The following is a 21096-nucleotide window of genomic DNA, read 5'->3' on the forward strand; positions in this document are numbered from 1 at the left end:
GCTGTGTCACAAACGGCCGTGACCGAGAGTCGCATAGGGCGAAGCACAATAGGTCAAGGGTCGTCCGGGTTAGGAGAGGGTATTCGCCGGGGGGTGCCTTTACTTGGTTCATCGCGCTCTTGTGGCAGACCGGGCGCCTGCAGGCTGACCCCACTTGTCAGTTGAATGGTGTTTCCTCCGACACATCGGTGCAGTTTGCTTCCCGGGTTAAGCAGGTGGGTGTTAAGAACCACGGTTTGGCGGGTCATGTTTTGGAGGACATATGACTCAACCTTCGCCTCTCCCGAGCCCGTTGGGGAGTTGCAGCGATGAGACAAGGTCATAATTGAAAAAGGGGGTTAAAATACAAGAAATAACAACAACAAAAAATGATTGCAGTTTTGAAACTGCAGTAACTGCAGTAACTGTGGTATTTTGGACGTAGTAATTGCAGAATAAAAACATTACGAAGTCGTTGAAGAATACTGCAGTTATACTGCATTCTAAGTACATTTACACTACAGTGTACTGCAGTTATAATGCATTCTAAGTACATTTACACTACAGTGTACTGCAGTTATAATGCATTCTAAGTACATTTACACTACAGTGTACTGCAGTTATAATGCATTCTAAGTACATTTACACTACAGTGTACTGCAGTTATACTGCACTCTGACTGCAATCTTTTTACAGTAAAGGAAGGAATTGAATTATGAAACTTTTGAGTGTTTAATGTTTTGTAGAGTCGTGCCAGTAAACCATTTCAACTTGTTGCAGTTATTCACTGGTTACGCAGCAGAATAGCTATTTGTGATCTAAATGTAGTAAGTCAATAAGAGGAGGGTGACTTAGTGATGTGGCTGGGTTAGAGGAGGGTGACTTAGTGATGTGGCTGGGTTAGAGGAGGGTGACTTAGTGATGTGGCTGGGTAAGAGGAGGGTGACTTAGTGATGTGGCTGGGTTAGAGGAGGGTGACTTAGTGATGTGGCTGGGTTAGAGGAGGGTGACTTAGTGATGGGGCTGGGTTAGAGGAGGGTGACTTAGTGATGGGGCTGGGTAAGAGGAGGGTGACTTAGTGATGTGGCTGGGTTAGAGGAGGGTGACTTAGTGATGTGGCTGGGTTAGAGGAGGGTGACTTAGTGATGTGGCTGGGTAAGAGGAGGGTGACTTAGTGATGTGGCTGGGTAAGAGGAGGGTGACTTAGTGATGTGGCTGGGTTAGAGGAGGGTGACTTAGTGATGTGGCTGGGTTAGAGGAGGGTGACTTAGTGATGTGGCTGGGTTAGAGGAGGGTGACTTAGTGATGTGGCTGGGTTAGAGGAGGGTGACTTAGTGATGTGGCTGGGTTAGAGGAGGGTGACTTAGTGATGTGGCTGGGTTAGAGGAGTGTGACTTAGTGATGGGGCTGGGTTAGAGGAGGGTGACTTAGTGATGTGGCTGGGTTAGAGGAGGGTGACTTAGTGATGTGGCTGGGTTAGAGGAGGGTGACTTAGTGATGTGGCTGGTTTAGAGGAGGGTGACTTAGTGATGTGGCTGGGTTAGAGGAGGGTGACTTAGTGATGTGGCTGGGTTAGAGGAGGGTGACTTAGTGATGTGGCTGGGTTAGAGGAGGGTGACTTAGTGATGTGGCTGGTTTAGAGGAGGGTGACTTAGTGATGTGGCTGGGTTAGAGGAGGGTGACTTAGTGATGTGGCTGGGTAAGAGGAGGGTGACTTAGTGATGTGGCTGGGTAAGAGGAGTGTGACTTAGTGATGGGGCTGGGTTAGAGGAGGGTGACTTAGTGATGGGGCTGGGTTAGAGGAGGGTGACTTAGTGATGTGGCTGGGTTAGAGGAGGGTGACTTAGTGATGGGGCTGGGTTAGAGGAGGGTGACTTAGTGATGGGGCTGGGTGTATTTCTCTATGTATTTCTGTACTGAATGTGATTGGCTGATGGTAACTCTATGTATTTCTGTACTGAATGTGATTGGCTGATGGTAACTCTATGTATTTCTGTACTGAATGTGATTGGCTGATGGTAACTCTATGTATTTCTGTACTGAATGTGATTGGCTGATGGTAACTCTATGTATTTCTGTACTGAATGTGATTGGCTGATGGTAACTCTATGTATTTCTGTACTGAATGTGATTGGCTGATGGTAACTCTATGTACCTGTATGTCCTGTTTTATTATACCCAGGTGGTTTGGCTCCTCCCTCTAGAGGTCCCCAGACTCCAGACTCCTCTCCTGATGCCTCCCGCTTCCACCTCCGTCACCACTACACTACTGAGGTCAGTGTTATAGCCTGTTATAGCCTGTTATAGACGCTTCCACCTCCGTCACCACTACACTACTGAGGTCAGTGTTATAGCCTGTTATAGCCTGTTATAGCCTCTTCCACCTCCGTCACCACTACACTACCGAGGTCAGAGTTATAGCCTGTTAATGCCTGTTATAGACTGTTATAGCCTGTTATAGCCTGTTCCACCTCAGTCACCACTACACTACTGAGGTCAGAGTTTTAGCCTGTTATAGCCTGTTATAGACTGTTATAGACTGTTATAGCCTCTTCCACCTTCGTCACCACTACACTACTGAGGTCAGAGTTATAGCCTGTTATAGCCTGTTATAGCCTGTTATAGACTGTTATAGCCTCTTCCACCTCCGTCACCTCTACACTACTGAGGTCAGAGTTATAGACTGTTATAGCCTGTTATAGCCTGTTATAGACTGTTATAGACTGTTATTGACTGTTATAGCCTGTTATAGCCGCTTCCGCCTCCGTCACCACTACACTACTGAGGTCAGAGTTATAGACTGTTATAGCCTGTTATAGCCTGTTATAGACTGTTATAGCCTGTTATAGCCTCTTCCACCTCAGTCACCACTACACTACCGAGGTCAGAGTTATAGACTGTTATAGACTGTTATAGCCTGTTATAGCCTGTTATAGCCTGTTATAGACTGTTATAGCCTGTTATAGCCTCTTCCACCAGTCACCACTTCACTACTGAGGTCAGTGTTATAGACTGTTATAGACTGTTATAGCCTGTTATAGCCTGTTATAGATTGTTATAGCCTCTTCCACCACAGTCACCACTACACTACCGAGGTCAGAGTTATAGACTGTTATAGACTGTTATAGCCTGTTATAGCCTGTTATAGCCTCTTCCACCTCAGTCACCACTACACTACCGAGGTCAGTGTTATAGACTGTTATAGCCTGTTATAGCCTCTTCCACCTGCGTCACCACTACACTACCGAGGTCAGAGTTATAGACTGTTATAGCCTGTTATAGCCTCTTCCATCTCCGTCACCACTACACTGTTATAGCTTGTTATAGACTGTTATAGCCCGTTTAGCCTGTTTTAGCCTGTTATACCCTGTTTTTTCGCCTGTTATAGCCTGTTATAGACTGTTCTAGCCTCTTCCACCTCCGTCACCACTACACTACTGAGGTCAGAGTTTTAGCCAGTTTTAGCCAGTTTTAGCCAGTTTTAGCCAGTTTTAGCCTGTTATAGCCTGTTATAGTCTGTTATAGCCTGTTATAGCCTCTTACACCTCCGTCACCACTACACTACTGAGGTCAGAGTTTTAGCCTGTTATAGCCTGTTATAGCCTGTTATAGCCTGTTATAGCCTGTTTTAGCCTGTTATAGCCTGTTATAGCCTGTTATAGTCTGTTATAGCCTGTTATAGCCTCTTACACCTCCGTCACCACTACACTACTGAGGTCAGAGTTTTAGCCTGTTATAGCCTGTTATAGCCTGTTATGGCCTGTTATAACCTGTTTTAGCCTGTTATAGCCTGTTATAGCCTCTTCCACCTCCGTCACCACTACACTACTGAGGTCAGAGTTATAGCCTGTTATAGCCTGTTATAGCCTGTTATAACCTGTTATAACCTGTTATAGCCTGTTTTAGCCTGTTATAGTCTGTTATAGCCTGTTATAGCCTCTTCCACCTCAGTCACCACTACACTACCGCGGTCACGGTTATGGCCTGTTATAGCCTGTTATAGACTGTTATAGCCTCTTCCACCTCAGTCAGTGAACTGTTCCTGTCTGTAGGTGTTGATGTGTAGCTGCAGTCGCTGTAAGACATGTGACTGTCTGGTGTATGATGAAGAGATCATGGCAGGATGGACGGCCGAGGACTCCAACCTCAACACCACATGTCCCTTCTGTGGCTCTTCCTTCCTGCCGTTCCTTACTGTGCACATCAGGGACCTGAGACACAGGTGATGACACGCTACACACACACACACACACACACATGCACACTACGACACACACACACACACTACGACACACACACACACACACACACACACACACACACACACACATGCACACTACGACACACACACACACACTACGACACACACACACACTACGACACACACACACACACACACACACACACACACACACACACACTACGACACACACACACACACTACGACACACACACACACACACACACACACACACACACACACACACACACACACACACACACACACACACACACACACACACACCCCGCTGGTAGAAATAGTACCGTATTGTCCTACTAGAGTAATTGTAAAGATGCCTTGATAGAAAATGACTCAAGTAAAAGTCACCCAGTAAAATACATCAAATTAAATTGTATTTCACGTGCTTGGTAAACAACAGGTGTAGACTAACAGTGAAATGCTTGGTAAACAACAGGTGTAGACTAACAGTGAAATGCTTACTGACAGGACCTTCCCAACAATACAGAAAGAATAAATACACAATAAGTAAAGATAACATGGTTATATACACAGGGTACCAGTACCGAGTCCATGTGCTGGGGTACGAGGTGATTACATGGTTATATATACGGGTTATCAGTACCAAGACCATGTGCTGGGGTACGAGGTAATAACATGGTTATATACACAGGGTACCAGTACCGAGTCCATGTGCTGGGGTACGAGGTGATTACATGGTTATATATACGGGTTATCAGTACCAAGACCATGTGCTGGGGTACGAGGTAATAACATGGTTATATACACAGGGTACCAGTACCGAGTCCATGTGCTGGGGTACGAGGTGATTACATGGTTATATATACGGGTTATCAGTACCAAGACCATGTGCTGGGGTACGAGGTAATAACATGGTTATATACACAGGGTACCAGTACCGAGTCCATGTGCTGGGGTACGAGGTGATTACATGGTTATATATACGGGTTATCAGTACCAAGACCATGTGCTGGGGTACGAGGTAATAACATGGTTATATACACAGGGTACCAGTACCGAGTCCATGTGCTGGGGTACGAGGTAATAACATGGTTATATACACAGGGTACCAGTACCGAGTCCATGTGCTGGGGTACGAGCTAATTGAGGTAGATATGTGAATATGGGGAGGGGTAAAGTAACTAGACAACAGGATAGATAGACAGTAACAGCAGTATACTGTAGGTAGAGGTAAAGGATAGATAATAGACAGTAACAGCAGTATACTGTAGGTAGGGGTAAATGATAGATAATAGACAGTAACAGCAGTATACTGTAGGTAGGGGTAAAGGATAGATAATAGACAGTAACAGCAGTATACTGTAGGTAGGGGTAAAGGATAGATAATAAACAGTAACAGCAGTATACTGTAGGTAAGGGTAAAGGATAGATAATAGACAGTAGCAGCAGTATACTGTAGGTAGGGGTAAAGGATAGATAATAGACAGTAGCAGCAGTATACTGTAGGTAGGGGTAAAGGATAGATAATAGACAGTAACAGCAGTATACTGTAGGTAGGGGTAAAGGATAGATAATAGACAGTAACAGCAGTATACTGTAGGTAGGGGTAAAGGATAGATAATAGACAGTAACAGCAGTATACTGTAGGTAGGGGTAAAGGATAGATAATAGACAGTAACAGCAGTATACTGTAGGTAGGGGTAAAGGATAGATAATGGACAGTAACAGCAGTATACTGTAGGTAGGGGTAAAGGATAGATAATAGACAGTAACAGCAGTATACTGTAGGTAGGGGTAAAGGATTGATAGACAGTAACAGCAGTATACTGTAGGTAGGGGTAAAGGATAGATAATAGACAGTAACAGCAGTATACTGTAGGTAGGGGTAAAGGATAGATAATAGACAGTAACAGCAGTATACTGTAGGTAGGGTAAAGGATAGATAATAGACAGTAACAGCAGTATACTGTAGGTAGGGGTAAAGGATAGATAATAGACAGTAACAGCAGTATACTGTAGGTAGGGGTAAAGGATAGATAATAGACAGTAACAGCAGTATACTGTAGGTAGGGGTAAAGGATAGATAATAGACAGTAACAGCAGTATACTGTAGGTAGGGGTAAAGGATAGATAATAGACAGTAACAGCAGTATACTGTAGGTAGGGATAAAGGATAGATAATAGACAGTAACAGCAGTATGCTGTAGGTAGGGGTAAATGATAGATAATAGACAGTAACAGCAGTATACTGTAGGTAGGGGTAAAGGATAGATAATAGACAGTAACAGCAGTATACTGTAGGTAGGGGTAAAGGATAGATAATAGACAGTAACAGCAGTATACTGTAGGTAGGGGTAAAGGATAGATAATAGACAGTAACAGCAGTATACTGTAGGTAGGGTTAAAGGATTGATAGACAGTAACAGCAGTATACTGTAGGTAGGGGTAAAGGATAGATAATAGACAGTAACAGCAGTATACTGTAGGTAGGGGTAAAGGATAGATAATAGACAGTAACAGCAGTATACTGTAGGTAGGGGTAAAGGATAGATAATAGACAGTAACAGCAGTATACTGTAGGTAGGGGTAAAGGATAGATAATAGACAGTAACAGCAGTATACTGTAGGTAGGGGTAAAGGATAGATAATAGACAGTAACAGCAGTATACTGTAGGTAGGGGTAAAGGATAGATAATAGACAGTAACAGCAGTATACTGTAGGTAGGGGTAAAGGATAGATAATAGACAGTAACAGCAGTATACTGTAGGTAGGGGTAAAGGATAGATAATAGACAGTAACAGCAGTATACTGTAGGTAGGGGTAAAGGATAGATAATAGACAGTAACAGCAGTATACTGTAGGTAGGGATAAAGGATAGATAATAGACAGTAACAGCAGTATACTGTAGGTAGGGGTAAAGGATAGATAATAGACAGTAACAGCAGTATACTGTAGGTAGGGGTAAAGGATAGATAATAGACAGTAACAGCAGTATACTGTAGGTAGGGGTAAAGGATAGATAATAGACAGTAACAGCAGTATACTGTAGGTAGGGGTAAAGGATAGATAATAGACAGTAACAGCAGTATACTGTAGGTAGGGGTAAAGGATAGATAATAGACAGTAACAGCAGTATACTGTAGGTAGGGATAAAGGATAGATAATAGACAGTAACAGCAGTATACTGTAGGTAGGGGTAAAGGATAGATAATAGACAGTAACAGCAGTATACTGTAGGTAGGGTAAAGGATAGATAATAGACAGTAACAGCAGTAGCTGTAGGTAGGGATAATGATAGATAATAGACAGTAACAGCAGTATGCTGTAGGTAGGGGTAAATGATAGATAATAGACAGTAACAGCAGTATACTGTAGGTAGGGGTAAAGATAGATAATAGACAGTAACAGCAGTATACTGTAGGTAGGGGTAAATGATAGATAATAGACAGTAACAGCAGTATACTGTAGGTAGGGGTAAAGGATAGATAATAGACAGTAACAGCAGTATACTGTAGGTAGGGGTAAAGGATAGATAATAGACAGTAACAGCAGTATACTGTAGGTAGGGGTAAAGGATAGATAATAGACAGTAACAGCAGTATACTGTAGGTAGGGATAAAGGATAGATAATAGACAGTAACAGCAGTATACTGTAGGTAAGGGTAAAGGATAGATAATAGACAGTAACAGCAGTATACTGTAGGTAGGGGTAAAGGATAGATAATAGACAGTAGCAGCAGTATACTGTAGGTAGGGGTAAAGGATAGATAATAGACAGTAACAGCAGTATACTGTAGGTAGGGGTAAAGGATAGATAATAGACAGTAACAGCAGTATACTGTAGGTAGGGATAAAGGATAGATAATAGACAGTAACAGCAGTATGCTGTAGGTAGGGGTAAAGGATAGATAATAGACAGTAACAGCAGTATACTGTAGGTAGGGGTAAAGGATAGATAATAGACAGTAACAGCAGTATACTGTAGGTAGGGGTAAAGGATAGATAATAGACAGTAGCAGCAGTATACTGTAGGTAGGGATAAAGGATAGATAATAGACAGTAACAGCAGTATGCTGTAGGTAGGGGTAAAGGATAGATAATAGACAGTAACAGCAGTATACTGTAGGTAGGGGTAAAGGATAGATAATAGACAGTAACAGCAGTATACTGTAGGTAGGGGTAAAGGATAGATAATAGACAGTAACAGCAGCTTATGTGATGAGTCAAAAAAGTGCAACAACAAAGAAAGGAGGGGGGGGTCAATGTAGATAATTAAATAGTTAACAAATAGCTACCCAGACTAACGATGTAGTATGGCTCAGTGATGTACCGGGCCGTTCGCACTTCCCTCTGTAGCGCCTTGCGGTCGGAGGCCGAGCAGTTGCCATACCAGGCGGTGATGCAACCAGTCAGGATGCTCTCGATGGTGCTGCTGTACAACTTTTTGAGGATCTGAGGACCCGTGACAAATCTTTTCAGCCTCCTGAGGCGGAAGAGGTGTTGTCGTGCCCTCTTCACGACTGTATTGATGTATGTGGACCATGATAGTTCTGAAGAACTTGAAGCTCTCGACCTGTTCCACAACAGCCCCGTCGATGTGGATGGGGGGCGTGCTCGGCCCTTCATTTCCTGTAGACTACGATCAGCTCCTTTGTCTTGCTGACGTTGGATTACGGGCGGATTATCACGGATTACAAAGGGAAACCCAGCCGCGAAGCTAAATACCTTCTATGCGCTCTCCGTAGCTAATGTGAGTAAGACTTTTAAACAGATTAAGATTAAACAGGAAACGCAAGAAACGTCAGCAAGACAAAGGAGCTGATCGTGGACTACAGTAAATAGAGGGCCGAGCTGATGTGGTAAACTCCTCAATGCCATCGGATGAATCCGTTGATAGGATCGTCTCGAACGGAGCTCATCCAGTTTATTCTCCAGTGATTGCACGTTGGCCAATAGAACGGAAGGTAGAGGCGATTTATTCCACTCTCCGACATAGTCTTGTCAGATATACCACACGTCGGCTTCTATAGCACAGTCTTCTCCTTCTTTAAGTGTCAGGGATTTGGACCTAGTCTGCGATAATCAATGTCTTTCACCTCCGACTCATTGAAGTAGAAGTCCTCGTCCAGATGGAGGTTAGTGATGGCTGTTCAGATGTCTAGAAGCTCTTTTCGGTCATAGGGAACTCCATCAATCAGGCCTTTATGGTAGAGTGGCCAGACGGAAGCCACTTCTCAGTAAAAAGCACATGACAGCCTGCTTGGAGTTTGCCAAAATGCACCTAAAGGACTCTCAGATCATGAGAAACAAGATTCTCTGGTCTGATGTAACCAAGATTGAACTCTTTGGCCTGAATGCCAAGTGTCATGTCTGGAGGAAACCTGGCACCATCCCTACGGTGAAGCATGGTGGTGGCAGCATCATGCTGTGGGGATGTTTTTCAGCGGCAGGGACTGGGGGACTAGTCAGGATCTAGGGAAAGATGAACAGCGCAAAGTACAGAGAGATCATTGATGAAAACCTGCTCCAGAGCGCTGAGGACCTCAGACTGGGGCAAAGGTTCACCTTCCAACAGGACAACGACCCTAAGCACACAGCCAAGACAATGCAAGGGTGGCTTCAGGACAAGTCTCTGAATGTCCTTGAATAGCCCTGCCAGAGCCCGTACTTGAACCAGATCGAACATCTCTGGAGAGACCTGAAAATAGCTGTGCAACACTCCCTATCCAACCTGACAGTGTTTGAGAGGATCTGCAGAGAAGAATGAGATAAACTCCCCAAATACAGGTGTGCAAAGCTTGTAGCGTCATACCCAAGAAGACTCGATGCTGTAATCGCTGCCAAACATGCTTCAACAAAGTACTGAGTAAAGGGTCTGAATACTTAAGGCAAACGACAGGTAAAGGGCAGGCAGAATGGTCAGTAGTCCAGAGCAGAGTCCGAAAGGTACAGAACGGCAGGTAGGCTCAGGGTCAGGGCAGGCAGAATGGTCAAAAAACGGGAAAACTAGATATACCGGGACTAGAGAAAGACAGGAGGCACGGGGAAAAACGCTGGTAGGCTTGACGAAACAAAACGAACTGGCAACAGACAAATAGAGAACGCAGGTATAAGTACACAGGGGATAATGGGAAAGATGGGCGACACCTGGATGGAGACAAGCATAAAGACAGGTTAAACAGATCAGGGTGTGACAAAAAAGTATTTTAACTTAAGTACTTTCCACCACTGATCCACACAACTCAGATCCCGTACATGTTTGTCTCTTTAGGACCAGTGACGAGAGTCACCAACCTTTCGGAGAGGACACGGCTGTTTCAGTCAAACCTGAGACTGCAGCTGGAGCACTGATACCCCAGTCAGCCACAGCTCCATCAGAGGAGCGACAGGACTCTGAGGGTGTAGCTGGAGCACTGATACCCCAGTCAGCCACAGCTCCAGCAGAGGAGCGACAGGACTCTGAGGGTGTAGCTGGAGCACTGATACCCCAGTCAGCCACAGCTCCAGCAGAGGAGCGACAGGACTCTGAGACTACAGCTGGAGCACTGATACCCCAGTCAGCCACAGCTCCAGCAGAGGAGCGACAGGACTCTGAGGGTGTAGCTGGAGCACTGATACCCCAGTCAGCCACAGCTCCAGCAGAGGAGCGACAGGACTCTGAGGGTGTAGCTGGAGCACTGATACCCCAGTCAGCCACAGCTCCAGCAGAGGAGCGACAGGACTCTGAGGGTGTAGCTGGAGCACTGATACCCCAGTCAACCACAGCTCCAGCAGAGGAGCGACAGGACTCTGAGGGTGCATCTGGGTGTCCACAGGACCCTGTCCCAGGCCCAACTTCAGATCCAAACTCTCCCCCACCTCCAGCCTCTCCCCCACCTCCAGCCTCTCCCCCACCTCCAGCCTCTCCCCCATCCCCTGCCTCGACTACAACTTGCAGTTCCCCAGCGAGTAGTTCTCCAACCCCGACCCCATCCCCTTCTCCACCAGCCCCAGTGACGGTCCCTTACCTGAGTCCCTTGGTTCTGTGGAAAGAGCTAGAGTCTCTGCTGGGTAATGAAGGCGACCAGGTGATCAGCTCTCCCAGCATCGTGGACCAGCACCCTATCGTATTCTGGAACCTGGTGTGGTACTACCGCAGACTGGAACTCCCCTCTCACCTGCCCGGTCTCATACTGACCTCACAGCACTGCAGCCAGGGACACGAACTCCCTTCTCACCTGCCCGGTCTCATACTGACCTCACAGCACTTCAGCCAGGGACATGAACTACAGGTAGGTACACTACACTGAATGTACCTGTTCATTACACTGCACTGAATGTACCTGTTCATTACACTGCACTGAATGTACCTGTTCATTACACTGAATGTACCTGTTCATTACACTGAATGTACCTGTTCATTACACTGAATGTACCTGTTCATTACACTACACTGAATGTACCCGTTCATTATGTATACATTGTCCCTTTAAACAGGGACCTAGGGCATTTGTTGTTGGACCTAGGGCGTTTGTTGTTGGACCTAGGGCGTTTGTTGTTGGACCTAGGGCGTTTGTTGTTAGCCTAGGGCGTTTGTTGTTGGACCTAGGGCGTTTGTTGTTGTCACGGTTGTCGTAGGAAGAAGCAGACATCCTGTCGCAGGAAGGAGCGGGCCAAAGTGCAGCGTGATTATCGTCCCACATTTTTATTGAACTGTGAAACGATGCAATACATATAAATAAACTGAATGACAAAACAACAAACCGTGACGCAGCGGTGAAACATACACTAACTCAAAGACAATCTCCCACAAACCCAGGTGGGAAAAAACACCTACTTAAGTATGATCTCCAATTAGAGACAACGAGGACCAGCTGCCTCTAATTGGAGATCATCCCAAACAAACCCAACATAGAAATCTAAAACTTGAACCTGAACATAGAAATACAAAACATAGAAAAACACCCCCTGTCACGCCCTGACCTACTCTACCATAGAAAATAACAGCTTACTAGGGTCAGGACGTGACAGTTGATCCTAGGGCGTTTGTTGTTGTTGTTCCTAGGGCGTTTGTTGTTGTTGATCCTAGGGCGTTTGTTGTTGTTGATCCTAGGGCGTTTGTTGTTGTTGTTCCTAGGGCGTTTGTTGTTGTTGATCCTAGGGCGTTTGTTGTTGTTGTTCCTAGGGCGTTTGTTGTTGTTCCTCAGGTGACTTACAGAACGCGTTATGAGTTGTCTTTTACATGGTCCTTCAAGCCGGATCCGAGCAGCCGGATCCGAGCAGTTGTCATTGAAACAGAAAAGAGAAAGTGATTTTTGTGTTCTCTTTCTAACGTTGTCCCTCTCTCTCTCTCTCCTGTCAGGTCCCAGCCCAGAGTGTGTCTTCAGAGGACAGTAAACATGTCCTGGTCCGCATCTTGTGGGACAACCCGTCTCTACACCAGGACTCTGTCCAGGCCCTGTACATGCTCTGGCACGCACACTGTAAGTCACCACAATTGATCGGGTTTTATAAAGTGATTTTCCAAACTTTGTAATAAATGTGATGAAATCACTGCTCTCTGTCAATGATGGGACCTCCCTACTTTTCAGTACATTGCTGTTCCCTCTAGTCTAGGGAACTGTGACAGTAATAGGAGACATGATAAGTGGGTATATTACTTCCTGTTCCTGTAGCAGATCTGTCAAACTCCCTCCTCCGCCTGAATTGTTGATCGTTGAAGAAGGCCTTTTTCAATAGCGTGATTAAAATGCCCCTGGAGGAAGCCGTGTGATTGAGTAGTCTCAGTATGAGCCGAATCAGGCAGAACTGGGACTCGCTAAGCAAGACACGTGCCTTTCTTTACATTCCTGTCCCTGTCTCTGTCTCTCTGTAGAGTCTAACCCCTCCTGTCTCTCTGTAGAGTCTCCTGTCTCTCTGTAGAGTCTAACCCCTCCTGTCTCTCTGTAGAGTCTCCTGTCTCTCTGTAGAGTCTCCTGTCTCTCTGTAGAGTCTAACCCCTCCTGTCTCTCTGAAGAGTCTCCTGTCTCTCTGTAGAGTCTCCTGTCTCTCTGTAGAGTCTCCTGTCTCTCTGTAGAGTCTAACCCCTCCTGTCTCTCTGTAGAGTCTAACCCCATCCTGTCTCTCTGTAGAGTCTAACCCCTCCTGTCTCTCTGTAGAGTCTAACCCCTCCTGTCCCTGTCTCTCTGTAGAGTCTAACCCCTCCTGTCTCTCTGTAGAGTCTCCTGTCTCTCTGTAGAGTCTCCTGTATCTCTGTAGAGTCTAACCCCTCCTGTCCCTCTGTAGAGTCTAACCCCTCCTGTCTCTGTCTCTCTGTAGAGTCTAACCCCTCCTGTCTCTCTGTAGAGTCTAACCCCTCCTGTCTCTCTGTAGAGTCTAACCCCTCCTGTCCCTCTGTAGAGTCTAACCCCTCCTGTTTCTCTGTAGAGTCTAACCCCTCCTGTCCCTGTCTCTCTGTAGAGTCTAACCCTCTCCTGTCTCTCTGTAGAGTCTAACCCCTCCTGTTTCTCTGTAGAGTCTAACCCCTCCTGTCCCTGTCTCTCTGTAGAGTCTAACCCTCTCCTGTCTCTCTGTAGAGTCTAACCCCTCCTGTCTCTCTGTAGAGTCTAACCCCTCCTGTCTCTCTGTAGAGTCTAACCCCTCCTGTCTCTCTGTAGAGTCTAACCCCTCCTGTCTCTCTGTAGAGTCTAACCCCTCCTGTCCCTGTCTCTCTGTAGAGTCTAACCCCTCCCGTCTCTCTGTAGAGTCTAACCCCTCCTGTCTCTGTCTCTCTGTAGAGTCTAACCCCTCCTGTCTCTGTCTCTCTGTAGAGTCTAACCCCTCCTGTCTCTGTCTCTCTGTAGAGTCTAACCCCTCCTGTCTCTGTCTCTCTGTAGAGTCTAACCCCTCCTGTCTCTCTGTAGAGTCTAACCCCTCCTGTCTCTGTCTCTCTGTAGAGTCTAACCCCTCCTGTCTCTGTCTCTCTGTAGAGTCTAACCCCTCCTGTCTCTCTGTAGAGTCTAACCCCTCCTGTCTCTCTGTAGAGTCTAACCCCTCCTGTCTCTCTGTAGAGTCTAACCCCTCCTGTCTCTGTCCAGGTGCTAACTCTGTGTCCTTGTCTGTCTCTAGGTTCTCTCCCCTCAGCCAGTGGAACAGTGTTTGAGGAGGACCAGCCCCAGGACCGTCTCTTCTCCTCTGAGGTCCTACAGGGTATAGTGAGGAGCATTCAGAAGGGGGATGTTTACCGGCCCATGAGTCAGATCCTACAGCTGTTGGGACCAGAGCTGGGCTTCAGCAGACAGAGGTATGGGGACATCTACACACACACGGACATCTACACACACACACACACAGGCACACACACACACACAGGCACACACACACACACACAGGCACACACACACACACACACACAGGCACACACACACACAGGCACACACACACACACACAGGCACACACACACAGGCACACACACACACACACACACACACACACACTTTCTATCACCCACAGTTTCTATCACCCACCGTTTTTATCACCCATTACCCACTCATCCATTGACGTTGTTCCGTCAATGAGGAGGAGAGAGACACATTATCGCCTGGGTACCGACGCCTTACGCCACATTTGTCTTGTCCCCTCAAGGCAGTACCAGCTTTCTCCTCGTGATTAAATTCAGACAACTGAGCAAGTGTCAAATACTAATGTTTAGGAACAGAGCAGGAAGGAGCAGGACGTAGATTTACAAAATCTAACGTCAGTGGGCGTTGGCGATAATGGTGTTAAGAGTAGTAAAAATGTTGTCCTTAAAAATCGTCCTGTCTGACTGAGCCTGTTATCCCTCTGTCTGTCTATATATATATATACATGTTCTCTCTCTGTTCTACAGGAGTCTGTACAGAGATCTCCTCTTCCTGGCGTTGACCGCTCTGGGGAAGAGCAACATCAACACTGGTGAGGTGAAACCATATTTTTCCCCTCTCTCTGCTTTCTTTTGCCCCTTCCTGAAGCTAGAGAAATACATTGAAAAATGTTTCATGTTTGTACCTTTATTTAACTAACGCAAGTCAGTTAAGAACAAATTCTTATTTACAATGATGACCTAGGAACAGTGGGGTTAACTGTCTTGTTCAGGGAGCAGAATGACAGATTTCTTTACCTTGTCAGACTCGGAGATTCAATCTTGCAACCTTTCGGTTACTAATCCAACGCTCTAACCACTAGGCTACCTGCAGTAATCAATATCAGTAGTGATAGTATACATTGAGAGATGCATTGCGCACACACATCCAGATAACTGGATAAATTATATATATATTTTTAAAACCCTCTAGACTTATATTTATTGGTGTGAATGAGTGTAGCTACAGACTTTTGATTTTTCTAGTGTTGTTTTTTTTACCATATTAATCCACTTTATTAATTAGAATCCGCTAATATATTTAGGTGAAAAATACATTTAAATTCCTCCCTGTTGTAGTCTACCATCATGGTTGTTAAGTTACCCTGTTGTAATCTCCCATCATGGTCGCTAAGTTACCCTGTTGTAGTCTCCCATCATGGTTGCTAAGTAACCCTGTTGTATTCTACCATCATGGTCGCTAAGTAACCCTGTTGTATTCTACCATCATGGTCGCTAAGTAACCCTGTTGTATTCTACCATCATGGTCGATAAGTAACCCTGTTGTATTCTACCATCATGGTCGCTAAGTAACCCTGTTGTATTCTACCATCATGGTCGCTAAGTAACCCTGTTGTATTCTACCATCATGGTCGCTAAGTAACCCTGTTGTATTCTACCATCATGGTCGATAAGTAACCCTGTTGTATTCTACCATCATGGTCGCTAAGTAACCCTGTTGTATTCTACCATCATGGTCGATAAGTAACCCTGTTGTATTCTACCATCATGGTCGCTAAGTAACCCTGTTGTAGTCTACCATCATGGTCGCTAAGTAACCCTGTTGTATTCTACCATCATGGTCGCTAAGTAACCCTGTTGTAGTCTACCATCATGGTCGCTAAGTAACCCTGTTGTAGTCTACCATCATGGTCGCCTAGTAGGTTAAACAACCACATCATGATCAGCAATAGTGATTGTAAACTAACCCTTACCTTGCTTCTCTGTTCCAGATGCATTTGATCGTGAGTACAAGGTCGCTTACGACCGCCTCAGCCCCAGCCAGGTGAAGCTGACACACAACTGTGACCGGCCCCCAGGGGCAGGGGTCATGGAATGTAGGAGGATATTCGGGAAGCCCAGTCTGTGATCTCTCCACCTCACCTCCTCTGGAGGACCTTTAGGCAGTCCAGTCTCCCCACCTCCCCTTGGCTGCTATCTATCCATCCCATACCTCCCATCCCTCCCAAAACATGACTGCTGCTCACTTACTACCAGCCCCTCTCTCTGGCCCCTCTCTCTCTGGCCCCTCTCTCTCTCTCTGTGGCCCCTCTCTCTCTCTCTGGCCCCTCTCTCTCTGGCCCCTCTCTCTCTCTGTGGTCCCTCTCTCTCTCTGGCCCCTCTCTCTCTAGCCCCTCTCTCTCTAGTCCCTCTCTCTCTGGCCCCTCTCTCTCTCTGTGGCCCCTCTCTCTCTCTGTGACCCCTCTCTCTCTCTCTGGCCCCTCTCTCTCTGTGGCCCCTCTCTCTCTCTCTGTGGCCCCTCTCTCTCTCTCTGGCCCCTCTCTCTCTCTCTGGCCCCTCTCTCTCTCTCTCTCTCTGGCCCCTCTCTCTGTGGCCCCTCTCTCTGTGGCCCCTCTCTCTCTCTCTGTGGCCCCTCTCTCTCTCTCTGGCCCCTCTCTCTCTCTCTCTGGCCCCCTCTCTCTCTCTCTCTCTGTGGCCCCTCTCTCTCTCTCTCTGGCCCCTCTCTCTCTCTCTCTGGCCCCTCTCTCTCTCTCTCTGGCCCCTCTCTGTTGGGGTGAACTCCTCAGGGCCAGCCCACCTGCCACCCCTTGGCAAGGGAAGGAAAGTAATTGGGACCCAACATGTACTGACACTGAAGCGTAGTGTGGAACAAATACACAGAAAAGACCCTAGGAGCTTTCAGAGACGATCCACACTGTTACAATAGGACATTTAGCAAGACACTCTTAGACACTTACAGGAGCAATTAGAGTTAAGTGCCTTGCTCAAGAGCACATTGAAAGATGTTTCACTTAGTCGGCTCCGGGATTCGAACCTGTGACCTTTTTTTGGTTAATGGCCCAATGCTCTGAACCGCTAGGCTACCTGCCGCCCTCACATGGTATTCACATGGTATGACATGGTATTCACATGGTATGACATGGTAATCACATGGTTTGACATGGTATTCACATGGGACCACATAACTATGACATGGCATCACATGGTATCACAATAGGACTTCATGGTATCACAGTAGGACCTCATGGTATCACAGTAGGACCTCATGGTATCACAATAGGACCTCATGGTATCACAATAGGACCTCATGGTATCACAATAGGGCCTCATGGTATCACATGGTATCACAGTAGGACCTCATGGTATCACAATAGGACCTCATGGTATCACAGTAGGACCTCATGGTATCACAGTAGGACCTCATGGTATCACAGTAGGACCTCATGGTATCACAGTAGGACCTCATGGTATCACAATAGGACCGCATGGTATCACAATAGGACCTCATGGTATCACAGTAGGACCTCATGGTATCACAGTAGGACCTCATGGTATCACAATAGGACCTCATGGTATCACAGTAGGACCTCATGGTATCACAATAGGACCTCATGGTATCACAGTAGGACTTCATGGTATCACAGTAGGACCTCATGGTATCACATGGTATCACAATAGGACCTCATGGTATCACAATAGGACCGCATGGTATCACAGTAGGACCTCATGGTATCACAATAGGACCTCATGGTATCACAATAGGACCTCATGGTATCACAGTAGGACCTCATGGTATCACATGTATTATTCCTCTGTATTTTCACTATTATTACATCACTCAAATGTTTGTAATATACCATGTGATATATTCTATATATTTTAAGACAATCTGTATCTGATTAACTTGTCAGCGTGTATGTATGTAAACGTTTTGTTTCTGTTTTGTTGTGTGAGCTTTAAGCTTTGTGTGTTTTTTGGGTACCACAGTCGGGGCTGTTTTACTGTTGTGATGGGAGGGTTGTTGGGTGTAATGGAAACGTTTTTCACACGTGTGATTCTAAGCACTTTCCAAAGAGTAACTTACATTATCTGTGACAATTATAATTTACAGTAATCATTTACAGTAATATTTTTGGACCTTTATTTTTTTTGTCGTTCAGTTGAACTTTGATACATAGACAACTGCACTATACTATGATCAGGTTTGGTGCCTGACTTCCTGCACTATACTATGATCAGGTATGGTGCCTGACTTCCTGCACTATACTATGATCAGGTTTGGTGCCTGACTTCCTGCACTATACTATGATCAGGTATGGTGCCTGACTTCCTGCACAATACTATGATCAGGTATGGTGCCTGACTTCCTGCATCATACTATGATCAGGTTTGGTGCCTGACTTCCTGCATCATACTATGATCAGGTATGGTGCCTGACTTCCTGCACTATACTATGATCAGGTATGGTGCCTGACTTCCTGCACTATACTATGATCAGGTTTGGTGCCTGACTTCCTGCACTATACTATGATCAGGTATGGTGCCTGACTTCCTGCACTATACTATGATCAGGTATGGTGCCTGACTTCCTGCACTATACTATCATCAGGTATGGTGCCTGACTTCCTGCATCATACTATGATCAGGTATGGTGCCTGACTTCCTGCATTATACTATGATCAGGTATGGTGCCTGACTTCCTGCACTATACTATGATCAGGTATGGTGCCTGACTTCCTGCACTTACTGAGGATGATGTCATACTTTCACGTGAGGTATCATGGGTAAATTGTGACTGACTGATGTACAAATAATATTGAGTAGTTATTTATGTTGCAAGGTGGTTCGTAGATCAGTCAGTCTCGGCTCGACCTTTAAAGTCGGCAGCCATGTCTAACGGTCCCATTTTTTTTTTTTTGGGGGGTAGCGAACACGCATAGACCATGTTATATACATGATATACACACATAGACCATGTATGATTTAATTGTATTACCATATTTACGAGACTTTTCTCCTGTAACTTTCACAGGAGTGTTTTATTCATGAATCCTTTTGTATCGTTGGAAAAACGTTGGAAAAACCAAAACAACTGAGCCGCCCCCATAATATAAAAGGAATATTGTTAATATGATTTGTTGATATGTTTTAATTAATTTAACTAAGCAATACTTTTTTTTATATAAGGTAATTGTTATTATATTGACATCACAAATGCAGAATGTGGAGATTTAAGACGTGTTTTCTAATTATCAACATATATACACATTACTTTCTGTAAATAAATCTATGAAGCTGTTCTGTTCCTCCGTAGCTGTATAGTTATACAGAGTAAATGGTATATTCTGTTTCTCTGTAGCTGTATAGTCGTACAGAGTAAATGGTATATTCTGTTTCTCTGTATAGTCGTACAGAGTAAATGGTATATTCTGTTTCTCCGTAGCTGTATAGTCGTACAGAGTAAATGGTATATTCTGTTTCTCTGTATAGTTGTACAGAGTAAATGGTATGTTCTGTTTCTCTGTATAGTCGTACAGAGTAAATGGTATATTCTGTTTCTCTGTATAGTCGTACAGAGTAAATGGTATGTTCTGTTTCTCTGTATAGTTGTACAGAGTAAATGTGATACAGCCTGGGATTGAACCCGGGTCTGTAGTGACGTCTCTAGCACTGAGATGCAGTACCTATAGAACGCTATGCCACCCGAGAGGCTATAGTGGACTACCTTGGACTACTCCAGTGTTAGTTTAGGATAGAAGAGCTGTGTCACATGTCAAGGTATCTGTATTCTTCTGATTGGGTTTCAAACTGTCACAATATCACCAAAAAAAGGAACTTTTGTATTTTGTGAATGAACTGATTAGAGAAGGGTTCTAACATCATTCCACAACAGAATGGTTCTAATCTAGAATGGTTCTAATCTAGAATGGTTCTAATCTAGAATGGTTCAAATCTAGAATGGTTCTAATCTAGAATGGTTCTAATCTAGAATGGTTCTAATCCAGAATGATTCCTTTACATTCCTTCCTAAAGAGCACGTAAAACAAACAGCACTTGATGACAGTTTACAGCTTGACTAGCTTTTTATGCTTTAGGTTGAGGATTATTCAACACATGTCTTGTTTGACCATGTCAGACTGTTAAAAGTAAGTAGAAATCCTCTGCCTGTTTACTGCCAAGGAAAAGTACTGTGATATTATATATGAATGTCAATTTCGCTCATCATTACAACTAGACTTACAGCTCTATTCATCCTGGATCGCTGAAGCGTTACAGACCGTGCGGTAGAAATGTAAAAAAAGTCATTTCAGATGGAGACGACAGCGTTTACCGGTAAATGCAGTCTCCCTTTAAACGCGGGAACATTGCCTTTAAATTTAAATGGAGCTGTAACATCAGTACTTCAGCGATACGGATTGAATAGATCACTTTAATATGTTCAATAATTACTTTGTCTGATAAATATTTAAATACTAATCCTAAAAGACCCACTGGTATATAAATGATTCGACGGTGTTTCACAGTTTTACGGTTGGAATTAAAGTTGAGACCCAGCGGGCATAATTTGGCATGGGGGGGACGTCAGAAAAGGACATCAGTTTAAAATATTTTCTATCTTCTAATTACCCTTTTGGAAGAAATATGAATTCATTTTGTTTTAAAATCTCTCCTTTTTATGCTTTCTGTCACGGTATGAGTCAAAGCTTTGTGTATAAAAGGTGTAATTTGGTATGTGGCCATTACATAACTCTGTACCAGTGCTCTCCAACCCTGTTCCTGGAGAGAGACCCTCC

At 45.0% G+C, this 21096-nt stretch overlaps 1 protein-coding gene and 1 long non-coding RNA gene across 6 annotated transcripts in view; one reads left to right on the forward strand and one right to left on the reverse strand.

The window, feature by feature from the left end:
- The window catches only part of dennd4a (DENN/MADD domain containing 4A), a 90923-nt gene extending 74290 nt beyond the window's left edge, over positions 1–16633 (forward strand). For all 5 annotated transcript variants that reach the window (XM_029751956.1, XM_029751955.1, XM_029751959.1 and 2 more), the window contains 7 exons: positions 2162–2253; positions 4032–4201; positions 10474–11473; positions 12544–12664; positions 14289–14463; positions 15050–15114; positions 16294–16633. In XM_029751956.1, coding sequence (XP_029607816.1) covers positions 2162–2253; positions 4032–4201; positions 10474–11473; positions 12544–12664; positions 14289–14463; positions 15050–15114; positions 16294–16430 — 1760 coding nt within the window. In that variant the 3' untranslated portion in view covers positions 16431–16633. The remainder of the gene's footprint in view (positions 1–2161; positions 2254–4031; positions 4202–10473; positions 11474–12543; positions 12665–14288; positions 14464–15049; positions 15115–16293) is intronic.
- Positions 16634–17429: 796 nt separating this feature from the next.
- Positions 17430–17989, reverse strand: LOC115192972 (uncharacterized). Its single transcript, XR_003878042.1, has 3 exons — positions 17932–17989; positions 17659–17889; positions 17430–17606 (listed from the first exon to the last, which is right to left on the reverse strand). It is a non-coding gene; the product is annotated as an uncharacterized LOC115192972 (long non-coding RNA).
- Between the last annotated feature and the right edge of the window lie 3107 nt (positions 17990–21096).

This window comes from Salmo trutta, chromosome 4 (assembly GCF_901001165.1).
Source record: "Salmo trutta chromosome 4, fSalTru1.1, whole genome shotgun sequence".
Lineage (NCBI taxonomy): Eukaryota > Metazoa > Chordata > Actinopteri > Salmoniformes > Salmonidae > Salmo > Salmo trutta.